The sequence below is a fragment of the Mchenga conophoros genome, linkage group LG13 (genome assembly GCF_057382185.1).
Source record: "Mchenga conophoros isolate Kocher_MC1m ecotype Shallow Benthic linkage group LG13, M_conophoros_male_GT1.1, whole genome shotgun sequence".
Classification (NCBI taxonomy): Eukaryota; Metazoa; Chordata; class Actinopteri; order Cichliformes; family Cichlidae; genus Mchenga; species Mchenga conophoros.
This window is the reverse complement of record NC_140538.1, coordinates 9,753,884-9,767,261: the sequence shown is the minus strand read 5'-3', so window position 1 is coordinate 9,767,261 and position 13,378 is coordinate 9,753,884. Positions and strand designations below refer to the sequence as shown.

Below are 13,378 nucleotides of genomic sequence, written 5' to 3'. Positions count from 1 at the left end.
CAGCTGTTTTGCACTGATATAAAATTGATGTGAAATTGAACTTAAAGAGTATAATTTAAATGTATGCACAATCTGTCTCCACAATTTCTCCAGGAACTAAGCATTGGCACAATGCTGAGGATTTCTATCCCAGAGATTGCTACTTCAGACCTGGGTGAGTCACACATATATACATTTAAAAAAAATAAATCAAAGAAACGCTCTCACACATTTAAGAGTTGACATTGCAGCCGACAATGTTGGCGTGTACATTTTAAGTGAGACCACACACAGATCGCTTAGTCAGTGCGGTGAGGTCCTTTAATTAGGTTTGAGAGCCTCTCTGCATCGTGTCCACAGTGACATATAATCTTGATGTCTTGAGGACCATTATGAGGCAGACACACATGGGCAGCAAGCACAAAACATTACACTGATAAACACTTTCACAACACCAGAATTGTTAATTTTTTTTTTTAATCTATTAAAGAGGATAGTTAAATCTATTGTAAATAATAGATGTAGCTCAAATCTTTATATATGGCTTAACAGAATGATGTTGTGCATCATAACTACTTCAGGAAATGGAAAGGAAAGGTCATACATGTATGAACTGAAAGCGAAATGTAATGTGTGTCTGAACCTCTGGTAATAAAATATCTGGAAACAGATGGCCTGCTATGCTGAGGTGAATTGGAAAGATGACACAGTTGTTTTTAGATGTGCAGAAGCACAGATATCCACATCTGCTCTTATTGTGTAATCTCTTACACAGGCTTGATGTAAAAATTAGTCAACAAATCTATTTGGTGTTTTCACTGTTTTTAAAAAGCCTGTTCTTTTGCTAAACCATTAACATCAGTTCACAGTGGGAATAAAAATGGAGGGATCTTCTTCTTTTCAGGTAGTACTAAAAGCTTTTAGCAGCTTTTATCTAAACAAATGTGGGGCAGCATCTTTGCCACTGCTGATAAAACCACTGTTGCCACTTATTTTTTTTCTTTTTTTTGGGTTAAGGTTTTCACCTTTTGGCTTTACTGAAATGTCATTATCCTTTCAGTTGTTTAAAAGTACCTGCCGGGGGGGTTAATAACATTTTTAAGATCCAACAAACAGATTTGCATAATATATATTTTCTTGCTATGTTGTACCACAGCCTTTGATTATCTAATCAGCATTTTTAGATAATCATCCAAAGGTATTAACTTAAAAAAATAAATGCCTTTTTTAACTTTAAACCTTCCAAACTTTTCCAAAGATTCTGACTGTCTGCTCTGTCTGCTTCGTTTTCTTATGTAAGATTTTCCACATGAAATGGAAAATTACTGTTTGTTTTTCTGGAAAGACCACTCAGCTGGTAAAACAAACTCTATGGTATAACAGCAGACAGACCTATTCATTTCCCCGATGATTTCATTTCCCAATAGCACATAGTAGCTGATGACCATGTACTTTGTAATAATTAAACTAAATTACAGATATTTTTTTTCTAACCAATTAACTTTGAGGTCAGCTGGATGATTTCATCTGTTGTCTACCACTAGTGGATCTACTGTGACCATGAACCTTCTCTTCTAGCTTTTGTTCATTTTTATTTTTAAAGCCTTCATTGTCACTAAGCAGTGTGTATCACTCTTGCTGCCTTGTGTACCTGCCTTTGTGTCTTGTTCATATGTTGCTCTCCATTATTTTGTAATCGATCCTGTAGACAAGGCTTTCTTCCTCTAATGAAATGGCATTTAGCTACCTCTTTCTTGACCTTTCCAACTCTGGGTGTCCAATTAAGATTCCCAGTGATGTTGATTAAGCATCTGATTGGCCAGAGTTGTTAGGAGACATGGTAGCGCTAATTACTGTTGTTGTGGTAGTTAGTTTGTAATTTCCATTTTTCTTTTTGGGGGGTAGAGGATGATAGGTGGAAATTGTCAGATCAGGATGAGATTCATTAAAAAAAATCTGTTAAAAATAATTGTATTGCACTTTTTTTGTGTTTGTTTCTAAACTTCCATTTGTCTGTGGTTGGTAGCACAAGTATTAGAAAGTTTTAGCTCTAGTTTTAAGCCTAGAATTCAGGCAGTGGTTTTACTGAATTTAACACTTTTACAATAACATTTCCACCATTTTCTACAGCTGAGAGAATCCAACCAGCAACCTTTTATGTATTTCATCTTTTCCTGTTTTGAAATTATTGCATCTTAGAAAAACTAATGTTTTGTTTTCTCACATTCTTAATGATTATTATTCTTAAACGTAATATAACTAATAAAACTGTACAATGGTTATCTAATTCCATCCATTATATAGAAAAAATGTTAGTAAATGTGTGTTTTCTGAATTGCCTCATATGATTGTGAATTTCACACCTAACTACCATGAACTGTGACACTTTTGCTATTTCCCTTGTTCCCCTTCGTGTATTTCAGTGAGAAAGTGCCTTGAGGCAATTCGTTTTATCCTGCCTAAGGAAGCTGCTATGAAGGTTGGTGGAAGTGAACATGTGGAATTTCAGTTACAAATTATGTATTAGTTAAAAACTTGACATTGTGCGCAGACAAGCAAAGATTCAGAATAACAACTTAACCAGTCTGCCAATAATTTTAATTCAGTGCATTATTAACTCTACCAAGGAGGTGTGTGCGCGCGTGCGTGCGTACGTGTTCGTTCAGATGATTACTCAAAAAACTATTGATGGGTTTGCATGAAAATTCTACCTGTGATTGGTCAGTCTGGATCTGGATCTTTACCCATGATTTAATTTTTTGGGAAAGGTTTCACATAATTGAATTTGGCCATCGTATGTTCACAAATGCATTTCAAACTGAAATGAAGGGCAAAAAATTGGGAAAACTTGTGTTGATGGTCTTAAGTAAATGCATTTGCAATTTAATCCAAATCCAGACATCAAGAAGGATGGTCTGAATCTGGGACTTGTGTATGATATTGTGTAGGAAATTTTATACTCAGGAAAGGTAACCTCAAGCTGTGCTATTTATAAGCACTGAAACCTTTAGAGCGTAAGCTCTCCATCATGTTTATTTAAATGTTACTCAGTCGTGGTTAGTGTACAGAGTATGACATCAGAGTTGACCAACTAACTGTCTCCAACTAATCAAGAAGGAAAAACAAAGAAGGAAATGTATACAATAACAGCCTCATTAGGCTTTGGCAGAAATTGTATAGGATCTCATTAGGTAGAGTAAGAGGCTGAATGACAAAATTATGTTTTTCAGGGCTTTATTTTCACACAAACATGCAGATATACTCTTTATTTTCATTTAGTTTTGCTAAATTCTTTAAATGCAACAGGTTTTGGTGAAATGGTATAACATCTACAATGCACCTGGAGGTCCCAGTGCCCACACAGAGTGGAGCCTGTTTGTCACCTGCTTCATGACACTGATGGGCTACAACACCGAGCGCCTGACCTGGACACGAAATGTGAGTCAGCATTTGTATTTTGTTTTTTAAACTGTAATTGTAATTTCCAGTTAATGTATTGTAGAAATGGCTTTCCAATTTGTTTCATAATTAATGACATTTGCAGTCATACTGAGTAGATTTAAAAATGAAACTTTCAGTAAAAATCTTGTACATTAATACAAAATGATTCTTGGCAGCCAAAAGCCTGGTCTGCTTTGAACTATTTTTTTTTTTTTTTTTAATTCTTGACTAGAAAAATCCTATTGTGGCTTTAAACTGTAATTTGCATGTCTTGACCTTGCTCCCTGTCCTCCTTCCTACTTTCACAGCTGCATTTTGAAATGCCTCTCTCTCCAGTGATTGCAGCCAAGAAGGCTCGTCCCTCCGATGGAGGTTCTGATGAGGTGTGTTACTTAAGTGTGAGCTGTTGTGATGTTTTAGAGCACAATTATCAAGCTTGATTACAGCTTGTAGACTTATAATCCCTTAACAATCAATTATGCATGCAAGGGTTGTCTCACATAGTGAGACAGTGAAACAAGTGTTATAAAAGAAAACACAGCAAAAAGAAAGTGCTTCAATACTCTTGAATATACTTATATTATACTTATATACTTTTGAATCCCCCAAATTGCAGATTTTAGAAAGTAATATATATCACTAATGATTTCTAGTCTCATGAAACATCCCTTGACTTCTTTCCATGTCTTAATTTTCTCAGTTACTAAAGTTACATTTGTTCTATATACTGCTTGTGGTGGCCCCTTGGCCAGAATTTCCTGGAAAAATAATTTCTTGTTTCTCTGTAAGAGTTCCCTGGTTAAATTAATGATCTAAAATAGTGTAAAATTTTTTCTTTTTCTTTCTTATATTAAACAGTAATTTTAAAGGTCAAATTCATGTTTTAGAAACTGTTGTTTTGAAACAGTTTCAGCTATTTTCATTTTAGCTTGTTTGCTGTTTACTTTTGCTATTGTGTTTATAAGTTTTAAGGACATAATAAAGCCTTTAACCTAAAGATTTTAAAAATACATTTTAGTAAAAAAAAGAAAAAAAAGAAGCAACCAGAAGTAAACCAGTACAGTCATGGAGAACTTTGTGTGATGGGAAATCCCAGTTTACTCTTAGGAGGGAGGGCAGTAGGGGGGGGACTGTAATCTGTCCTACAATCCTAAACATAGTTACACATATTTGTGCTTTTGTCATTGAGGAGATTCACATTGGCACAATGTGTTCCCTTTCCCCTTGCTGTAACCCTAAATCTGAAACCCAAGTCTTAACCCTTGAAATGGCCCCTCCACAGTCTTCTTTAAATATTCCTAATTATTGGTTGGCTTCTTAAGTAATGTGTTCTCATTAGAGCAAAATATGGTTGGAAAATGTCAGTTAGCTGGAGGCTTAGGCTGTAGTGTGTGTGTGTGTGTGACCTGAAGAAATGTGTGAGTCACATTAGACTGGACGACAGTGTCAGCTTCTTACCTCTGTTGTCTTCATGCTGCATCAAAGATGTAAAGATGAGGGCAGAATTGTTAGAATTATTTCATTTCTGAAGGTTTTCCCAAGTCAGAGCAAGGTATGTTCAGCATAGCTTTTTCCAAACATCCCAATTTTTAATTTGGATACCTAAATTATTTTAGTTTGCCCACAGAAACACAATTATTTCACGAAAAACAAAATCAAACTGAAAAGTATAAGCCCCCCGATGATAGAATCGACCTTTGTCTTCAGTTCACCTCACACATTTTCAGTAGGATCAGGGCTTTGTGCTGTAACATCATTTTGGTCTTTAAAATCTAGTGCTTCATATTTTGGGTCATCGTTGTGTTGGCAGACGAACTGACAATCCAGACCCAGTTTGCTGCTGCTTGAAGTTTTCTTTCAAAACTAAATTGATGAAATTCCCAGTTCAATTCAATTCAATTCAATTCAATTTTATTTATATAGCGCCAAATCACAACAAAAGTCGCCTCAAGGCGCTTCATAGATACAGAGAAAAACCCAACAATCATATGACCCCCTATGAGCAAGCACTTTGGCGACAGTGGGAAGGAAAAACTCCCTTTTAACAGGAAGAAACCTCCGGCAGAACCAGGCTCAGGGAGGGGCGGCCATCTGCTGCGACCGGTTGGGGTGAGAGAAGGAAGACAGGATAAAGACATGCTGTGGAAGAGAGACAGAGGTTAATAACAGATATGATTCAATGCAGAGAGGTCTATTAATACATAGTGAGTGAGAAAGGTGACTGGAAAGGAAAAACTCAATGCATCATGGGAATCCCCCGGCAGCCTACATCTATTGCAGCATAACAAAGGGAGGATTCAGGGTCACCTGGTCCAGCCCTAACTATATGCTTTAGAAAAAAGGAAAGTTTTAAGCCTAATCTTAAAAGTAGAGATAGTGTCTGTCTCCCGAATCCAAACTGGAAGCTGGTTCCACAGAAGAGGGGCCTGAAAACTGAAGGCTCTCCCTCCCATTCTACTTTTAAATACTCTAGGAACAACAAGTAGGCCTGCAGAGCGAGAGCGGAGCGCTCTAATAGGGTGATATGGTACTACAAGGTCATTAAGATAAGATGGGGCCTGATTATTTAAGACCTTGTATGTGAGGAGCAGGATTTTGAATTCAATTCTGGATTTAACAGGAAGCCAATGAAGGGAAGCCAAAACAGGAGAAATATGCTCTCTCTTTCTAGTCCCTGTCAGGACTCTTGCTGCAGCATTTTGGATTAGCTGAAGGCTTTTCAGTGAGTTTTTTGGACATCCTGATAATAATGAATTACAGTAGTCCAGCCTGGAAGTAATAAATGCATGAACTAGTTTTTCAGCGTCACTCTGAGACAGGATATTTCTAATTTTAGAGATGTTGCGCAAATGGAAGAAAGCAGTCTTACATATTTGTTTAATATGTGCGTTGAAGGACATGTCCTGGTCAAAAATGACTCCAAGGTTCCTCACCGCGTTACTGGAGGCCAAGGTAATGCCATCCAGAGTAAGAATCTGATTAGATATCATATTTCTAAGATTTTCAGGGCCGAGTACAATAACCTCAGTTTTATCTGAATTAAGAAGCAGAAAGTTAGCGGCCATCCAGGTCTTTATGTCTTTAAGACATTCCTGCAGTTTAACTAATTGGTGTGTGTTATCTGGCTTCATGGACAGATAGAGCTGGGTGTCATCTGCATAGCAGTGAAAATGTATGCTATGTCTTCTAATGATACTGCCTAAGGGAAGCATGTATAATGTAAACAGAATTGGTCCTAGCACTGAACCCTGTGGAACTCCATAATTAACCTCAGTGTGTGAAGAGGACTCTCCATTTACATGCACGAATTGGAGTCTATTAGATAGATATGATACAAACCACTGCAGCGCAGTACTTGTAATACCTACAGCATGTTCTAATCGCTCTAATAGGATATTATGATCAACAGTATCGAACGCTGCACTGAGGTCTAGCAGGACAAGCACAGAGATGAGTCCACTGTCAGAGGCCATAAGAAGATCATTTGTAACCTTCACTAAAGCTGTTTCTGTGCTGTGCTGAGCTCTGAAACCTGACTGAAACTCTTCAAATAAACCATTCCTCTGCAGATGATCTGTTAGCTGTTTGACAACTACTCTTTCAAGGATTTTTGATATGAAAGGAAGGTTGGAGATTGGCCTATAATTAGCTAAGACTGCTGGGTCTAGAGATGGCTTTTTGAGTAAAGGTTTAACTACAGCCAGCTTGAAGGCCTGTGGTACATAGCCGATTATTAGAGATAGGTTGATCATATTTAAGATCGAAGAATTAATTAATGGCAGGACTTCTTTGAGCAGTTTTGTAGGAATGGGGTCTAAAAGACACGTTGATGGTTTGGAGGAAGTAATTATTGAAGTTAACTCAGAAAGATCAATTGGAGAAAAAGAGTCTAACTTAATATCAATGGTACTAAGAGTAGCTGTAGATAATATTACATCTGTGGGATGATTATTGGTAATTTTTTCTCTAATGATAAAAATTTTATTTGTGAAGAAGTTCATGAAGTCATTACTAGTTAACGTTAAAGGGATGGTTGGCTCAAAAGAGCTCTGACTTTTTGTCAGCCTGGCTACAGTGCTGAAGAGAAACCTAGGGTTGTTCTTATTTTCTTCAATCAGTGATGAATAGTAAGATGTTCTGGCTTTGCGGAGGGCTTTCTTATAAAGCAGCAAACTATTTCTCCAGGCTAAATGATGATCCTCTAGATTTGTGACACGCCATTTCCTCTCCAGATTACGAGTCATCTGCTTTAGGGTACGTGTTTCAGAATTATACCACGGAGTCAGGTACTTCTGATTTGAGGCCTTAGTTTTCACAGGAGCTACAGTATCCAGAGTCGTACGTAGTGAGGAGGTGAAATTATTAACAAGATAATCGACCTCTGTTGGGGTAGCGTTCAGATAGCTGCTTTGCTCTGTGTTGGTACAGGGCATTGGAGATGATAACAGTGGGTGGATTATATTCTTAAACTTAGTTACAGTGCTTTCAGAAAGACATCTACTTTGATAAAGTCTACTCTTCACCGCTGTGTAATCAATTATTGTAAAAGTAAATGTTATCAGGAAATGATCAGACAGGAGAGGGTTTTCAGGAAACACTGTTAAATGTTCAGGTTCGATGCCATATGTTAAAACAAGATCTAGAGTGTGATTAAAGTGGTGGGTGGGTTCTTTTACATTTTGAGAGAAACCAATTGAGTCTAATAACAGATTAAATGCCATGTTGAGGCTGTCATTTTTAGCATCTACATGGATGTTAAAATCACCCACAATAATTATTTTATCTGAGCTCAGAACTAAATCAGATAAAAACTCTGAGAAATCAGACAGAAACTCTGTGTAAGGCCCAGGTGGACGATAGATGATAACAAGTAAGACTGGTTTCTGAGTTTCACAGCTGGGGTGGACAATGTTAAGCATCAGGCTTTCAAATGAATTAAAAGTCTGTCTTGGTCTTTCATTAATTAATAGGCTGGTGTGAAAAATTGCTGCCACACCGCCCCCTCGGCCTGTGCTTCGAGATTTCTGGTAGTTAGAATGGCTCGGGGGTGTTGATTCATTTAAACTAACATAATCATCCTGCTGCAACCAGGTTTCTGTAAGGCAGAGTAAATCAATTTGTTGATCAATTATTAAGTCATGTACTAACAGAGACTTGGAGGAGAGAGACCTAATATTTAATAATCCACATTTCACTGTTTTACTCTTTGGTTCAGATGTGGATACTGTATTGTTCTTTCTTTGTGATTGTTTATGTTTAAGTTGTTTGTTGCTGGTTTTTGGTTTGTTTTTTGTCTTTTTGGAAGCTGACACAGTCTCTATGGAGATGGGTTTTTGGGGGGGTAGCAGGAGGAGAGAAGCTGCAGAGAAGCGTGTAAGACTGCAACTCTGCTTCCTGGTCCCAACTCTGGATAGTCATATTTTGGGGGGTTTAATAAATTTGTCCATATTTCTAGAAATGAGAGCTGCTCCATCCAAAGTGGGATGGATGCCGTCTCTCCTAACAAGACCAGGTTTCCTCCAGAAGGTTTGCCAATTATCTATGAAGCCCACATCGTTTCTGGGACACCACTCAGACAGCCAGCAATTTAAGGAGAACATGCGGCTAAACATGTCACTCCTGGTCTGATTGGGGAGGGTTCCATAATACTCCCACCACTGTGTTTCACTATAGGGATGATGTTCTTTGAATTGCATGCCTCTCCCTTTTTTCTCCAAACTCATTCATCATTCATATTATTGTTTCTATTTTGCTAACGATCTGCATCCCCTTACCAATCAAATTATAAACAATGGAGAGCCATGAGTTGGACCAAAATGCGGTCTGTCTTGTCAAGTGACCAAATGCACAGAAATGTCTCAAAGATCATTTTGCAGTTCACATAACATTTTACTGACTGTATTTGATGTTTTGGTCTCTGGTTTTAAAAGCTATCTTTTTGACTGGTGTTTATCTTTGTTTCCTCTCCCTGTAGGACTGGGACTACTTGATGGGGTCCCATTACCACCGTCAGATGAATTTCTTGCCCGTTGCCACTTCACTGGATGCCAGTGGCAATAGTACAGTCACTTCAGAAACTGAAGGCCTGTGCACTGTATGTACCAAACACTGGGTGAATCCATATACTGCATGTTCTTTGATTCTGTTTGTTTGTTGGTGTATTTGGGCTTAGACATTATGGGTATGATTTGTTGGAATAAGAGTTAATGCTCACAAATAGAGGTGTAATCAACCATACTTCTTCTTCTTCCATCACCACCTTATTTTTTTTCCTCATTCAAATTTCCTGATAAAACAATGAGAGATTCCCAGCACACTGATTGTAGGTATATTCAGTATGCCTGCAGACTTTTGTGAACTAGCAAACTGTAGTCATGTTGATTTGACTGACCTTCTTTTGAGTCTCCTTGATTCTGTTTTCATAGCACTGCTGATTTGTATTGCTTTATACACAGAGGTGCTTTCTGTTATTTAGCCTATATTCCTTTTTTGTGATTATTGTTGTGGACAAAATAGTTGAAACATGAAATATTATTAGAAAAGGGAGCTCAACACTGCAACTATGCCACCTTTAATTTGGTTAAAGGAAAACCACAGTAAGTAAAAAATTGTGCAAAGAACATAACACCGAATTTCACTTGGTGTTATTGAAGGGCTGCTGGAGCTCACCTTAACTGTGGGGACAATTCTGGCAAAGAAGAGCAAAAGACATTGGCATGCATTTACTTGTAGTCTTCCTGATTGTTTTTGCACGATGTCATGTCAGTATAAGTTTGCTGTTATATCTCCAGGCAATTACAAAATCTCCTGTTACATCCTGTTTAACCTGTTCCCCCTTTAATTTAATGTTTCTGCTCTTTCTTTTTGCCACTGAATGTCCTAGGCTTCTTCTCCCCCCAGTCCATCTCTGAAGTTGGACAGTTCAGCTCCTCTGTTCCCTCACATCCCTGCACTCTTCTATGTCCTCCATCTGCTCTATCAGGAACTGCAGCTGGATGAGCTGCAGCGAGCGAGAGCTTCATCACTAGTCTGCCTGCTGCAACAGCTGGCTAGGTAACCATTCTTCTAGCTGTCTGTGTGTGTGTTTGAGGTTTTTATGTTTCTTTTTTCTTGTATAAGGAAAGTAAGTTACATTCAGTTGGCTTTGGCTGTCCAGATGACCGAATCTTTCTATAAGATACTTGTCCAACATTTTTACAAGATCCTGTTTATTTTTGTGAGGCGTAAAGAAATGCTAGCCTTGAGCTGGGCGACATTTATCAAAACAAACAGAACCTTGTTTAATTTTCCACTGGTGAACTCAAACCACGAGAAGAAAAGAAAAACACACATTGTTTTCTGTGAAAGCTTGTGTTGTGTGCCATCCATGCTCTTTACTGAGAAATATACTTCAGCAGGTTGTTAAGTGACCTCTGTTATTGGTGACAATGACAGTAACAGAATAGGGAGAGTGGGAGAATGAAGTACTCTTAGAGTAATTGGCCTGTATTGTCAGTATGTGGGTTGTTATGCAAATATGGTTCTAATTTTTGCATTCTCTGTACTTTATTAACTGGTTAAGCTGGTTAAATGATGATTCTGATGGTTTCATTAGGCATTTAACTGGCACGATAACAGTTTTAAATAAGTAATCTCAATGCCTTAAATGAGCAGTTGCTTTAATTTTCTTTGCAGAATTTACAGTGGAGTTTTAGGATGACCTGTTTTTATGTTAAATCTAAAACAACCTGTTAACATAATGTCAAGACATGACCAGTCTGTTTCCTCTGTGCCTGTGAACTGCAGAGACCAGTTTCTTTAGTTTTGAAAGCAAAAATGAATTTCAACTGTTTCAGCTTCAAGGCTAACTCCTAAACTTTTATCATAGAGCCATGCTATTGCATTGCATAATCATTGTGGTTTGTCATTATCTTCCTTAGTCTTGGTTGAAAAGGACACTGGATAAGAGCATATGTTGCTCTAGCAGATCCATACAGATATATTCAACATTAATGGTGCTTTAACAGAATGAACTAGTCACAAATCAACTTTGCAATGTGCTCTAATCCTCACTCATACCATCATGGATGTGCAGTAATAACAAACCTGATGGTGCTTCTTTAGCCCAGATGATACAACACTTATAGTTCAAAATATATGATAGAAGTACCTTCTTTTCCAATTTGATAGTGATGATAAATATTATTCCGAGTTTAACTGTTAACTGCTTTAAAGTGGTGAACCCGTGATTGTCAGTTTTGAAAAACTCAGTCTCTCCGTGTTGTTCTTTTTCATTTTTTTTCTCTGGATTAGGTCATTTTTGGTGCAATCCCAAATACATGTAAGCCAGAAAAATCCTCCCTACATTTCCTATAGTGTTATAAATATTTTTAAGTAGCTTGGTTATATGAGGCTTCGCTTTACTTGTAATCTAACTAAACACTTTCTTGAAGAGTTTTTTGTCTTAATTGGTCATGTCAAGTATTAATGAATACAGTGTGATATTTATATTCTACTGACTTTTGATATTTGCTTATATATCCATTTGTTAAGTAAATTATGGTCCCTTTTTTAATACTACAGTCTAACTAGGGAAAACTGTGGTTGGAGACTATGGCACAAGTAGAGATCAAAACTGTAACCGTTTTTTTTTTGTTTTTTTTTTTAATTCAAAACGACTTCAGTGTTTCAGAGCAGTGATAAAACAGCAATAAGATGGAGTCCATCTGCTATCTGTTTGCTGTTGAATGGGGTCAAGTTGGCAATTATATGCAATCTGTGTTGTGTTGTTGGTGATGTTTACATACACAAAAATTGCACAGTATAAAGTATTGGAAGAATCTTAGAGTTTTGAAACAGTAATTCATAAAATCCACCTCAAAAAGTGACATAGTTATTTCAGGACTGTGATTTAACTGTCAAATGACACAGGTGCTCAGTAACCTGGATTTTATATAGGAATAGAACCTGAATACAGTTGGCAACCAGTTGAGTCAAGAACACTACTGCAAAGAGACACATCACAGATGAGTTGCACTCATTGGCACAGACTGATTCATATTGATTTTTGCAATCTGTTTGCATTTATAAATTAGAAGGCAGTTATTTGCACTTACCTTCGCCTGTGTGTTTGAGAGTGGTTGGAGTTAGTCAACAATGGACCGCAGTTGGTTGGAGACAGGTTTCCTCCCTCAAGGTGACCTTTAGAATTGCTTTGCAATCCAAAATGGTCAGAGTTTTAGGGTCACCGCAACTAATTTGGCTGTTTGCAATCACAGGATAATCACCGATTTTTTCTTTTTCCTAGTCCCTACAGTGGTTGTTTTTACTCTAGTGTGACTGAACCATTAGAGTGAACAGTGGCGGATACAGCAATGAATAGTCACATTTTGGTCATTGATATATCATTACTTTGACCATACATTGCTCCCCGATTCCTCATAGAACCACATCTTGTGCATCTCCAGTTTCAAAACATGAAGAATGCAATGGGGGGTATTCTCATCTCGAGGCTTTATGGCAGCCACAGTCAACTTCCAGTTACAGTTTATCATTATCATTAATTAATATAGACGCTTAAAAAAAGAACCAACTTAGAGAAGGAGCACAAGACATGGCTAGAAGTAGAAGAAATAAAGAATTCAGATGAAAAAGATTACAAACCTGGATAACTGTACGCTCCTTACTGCCCTGTGCAAAGTGCACACACAGCTAGAATCTGTAGGAATCAGGGGTTTGTACCAAGATTAAAAAATATTGATTATCTGATGCTAAGCTGAAAGATAATGATTCATTGCTGTTAATTACTTTCACTGTGTATTTAATTACAACCTGAAACACGTTAAATGTCACAGAGGCTATTTGAGCCATTTTTAGACTTTTCTTAATTACTTGCAGCAATTTAGTCCAAAGCTGTGCAGTGAAATATGCATGTGTGAGTCCTAGTACATGGTAGACTTAATAACCCATTGATAGAAGG

The 13,378-nt window shown here is 37.4% G+C and overlaps 1 protein-coding gene across 1 annotated transcript in view; it reads left to right on the top strand.

Annotated features, from left to right (window-relative positions):
* anapc1 (anaphase promoting complex subunit 1) overlaps positions 1-13,378 on the top strand; it is a 64,080-nt gene that overhangs the window by 9,567 nt on the left and 41,135 nt on the right. Inside the window, exons 17-22 of the mRNA XM_085296316.1 lie at positions 94-154; positions 2,403-2,458; positions 3,286-3,417; positions 3,729-3,803; positions 9,395-9,514; positions 10,304-10,473. Of these exons, the coding sequence (XP_085152442.1) occupies positions 94-154; positions 2,403-2,458; positions 3,286-3,417; positions 3,729-3,803; positions 9,395-9,514; positions 10,304-10,473 (614 nt within the window). The remainder of the gene's footprint in view (positions 1-93; positions 155-2,402; positions 2,459-3,285; positions 3,418-3,728; positions 3,804-9,394; positions 9,515-10,303; positions 10,474-13,378) is intronic.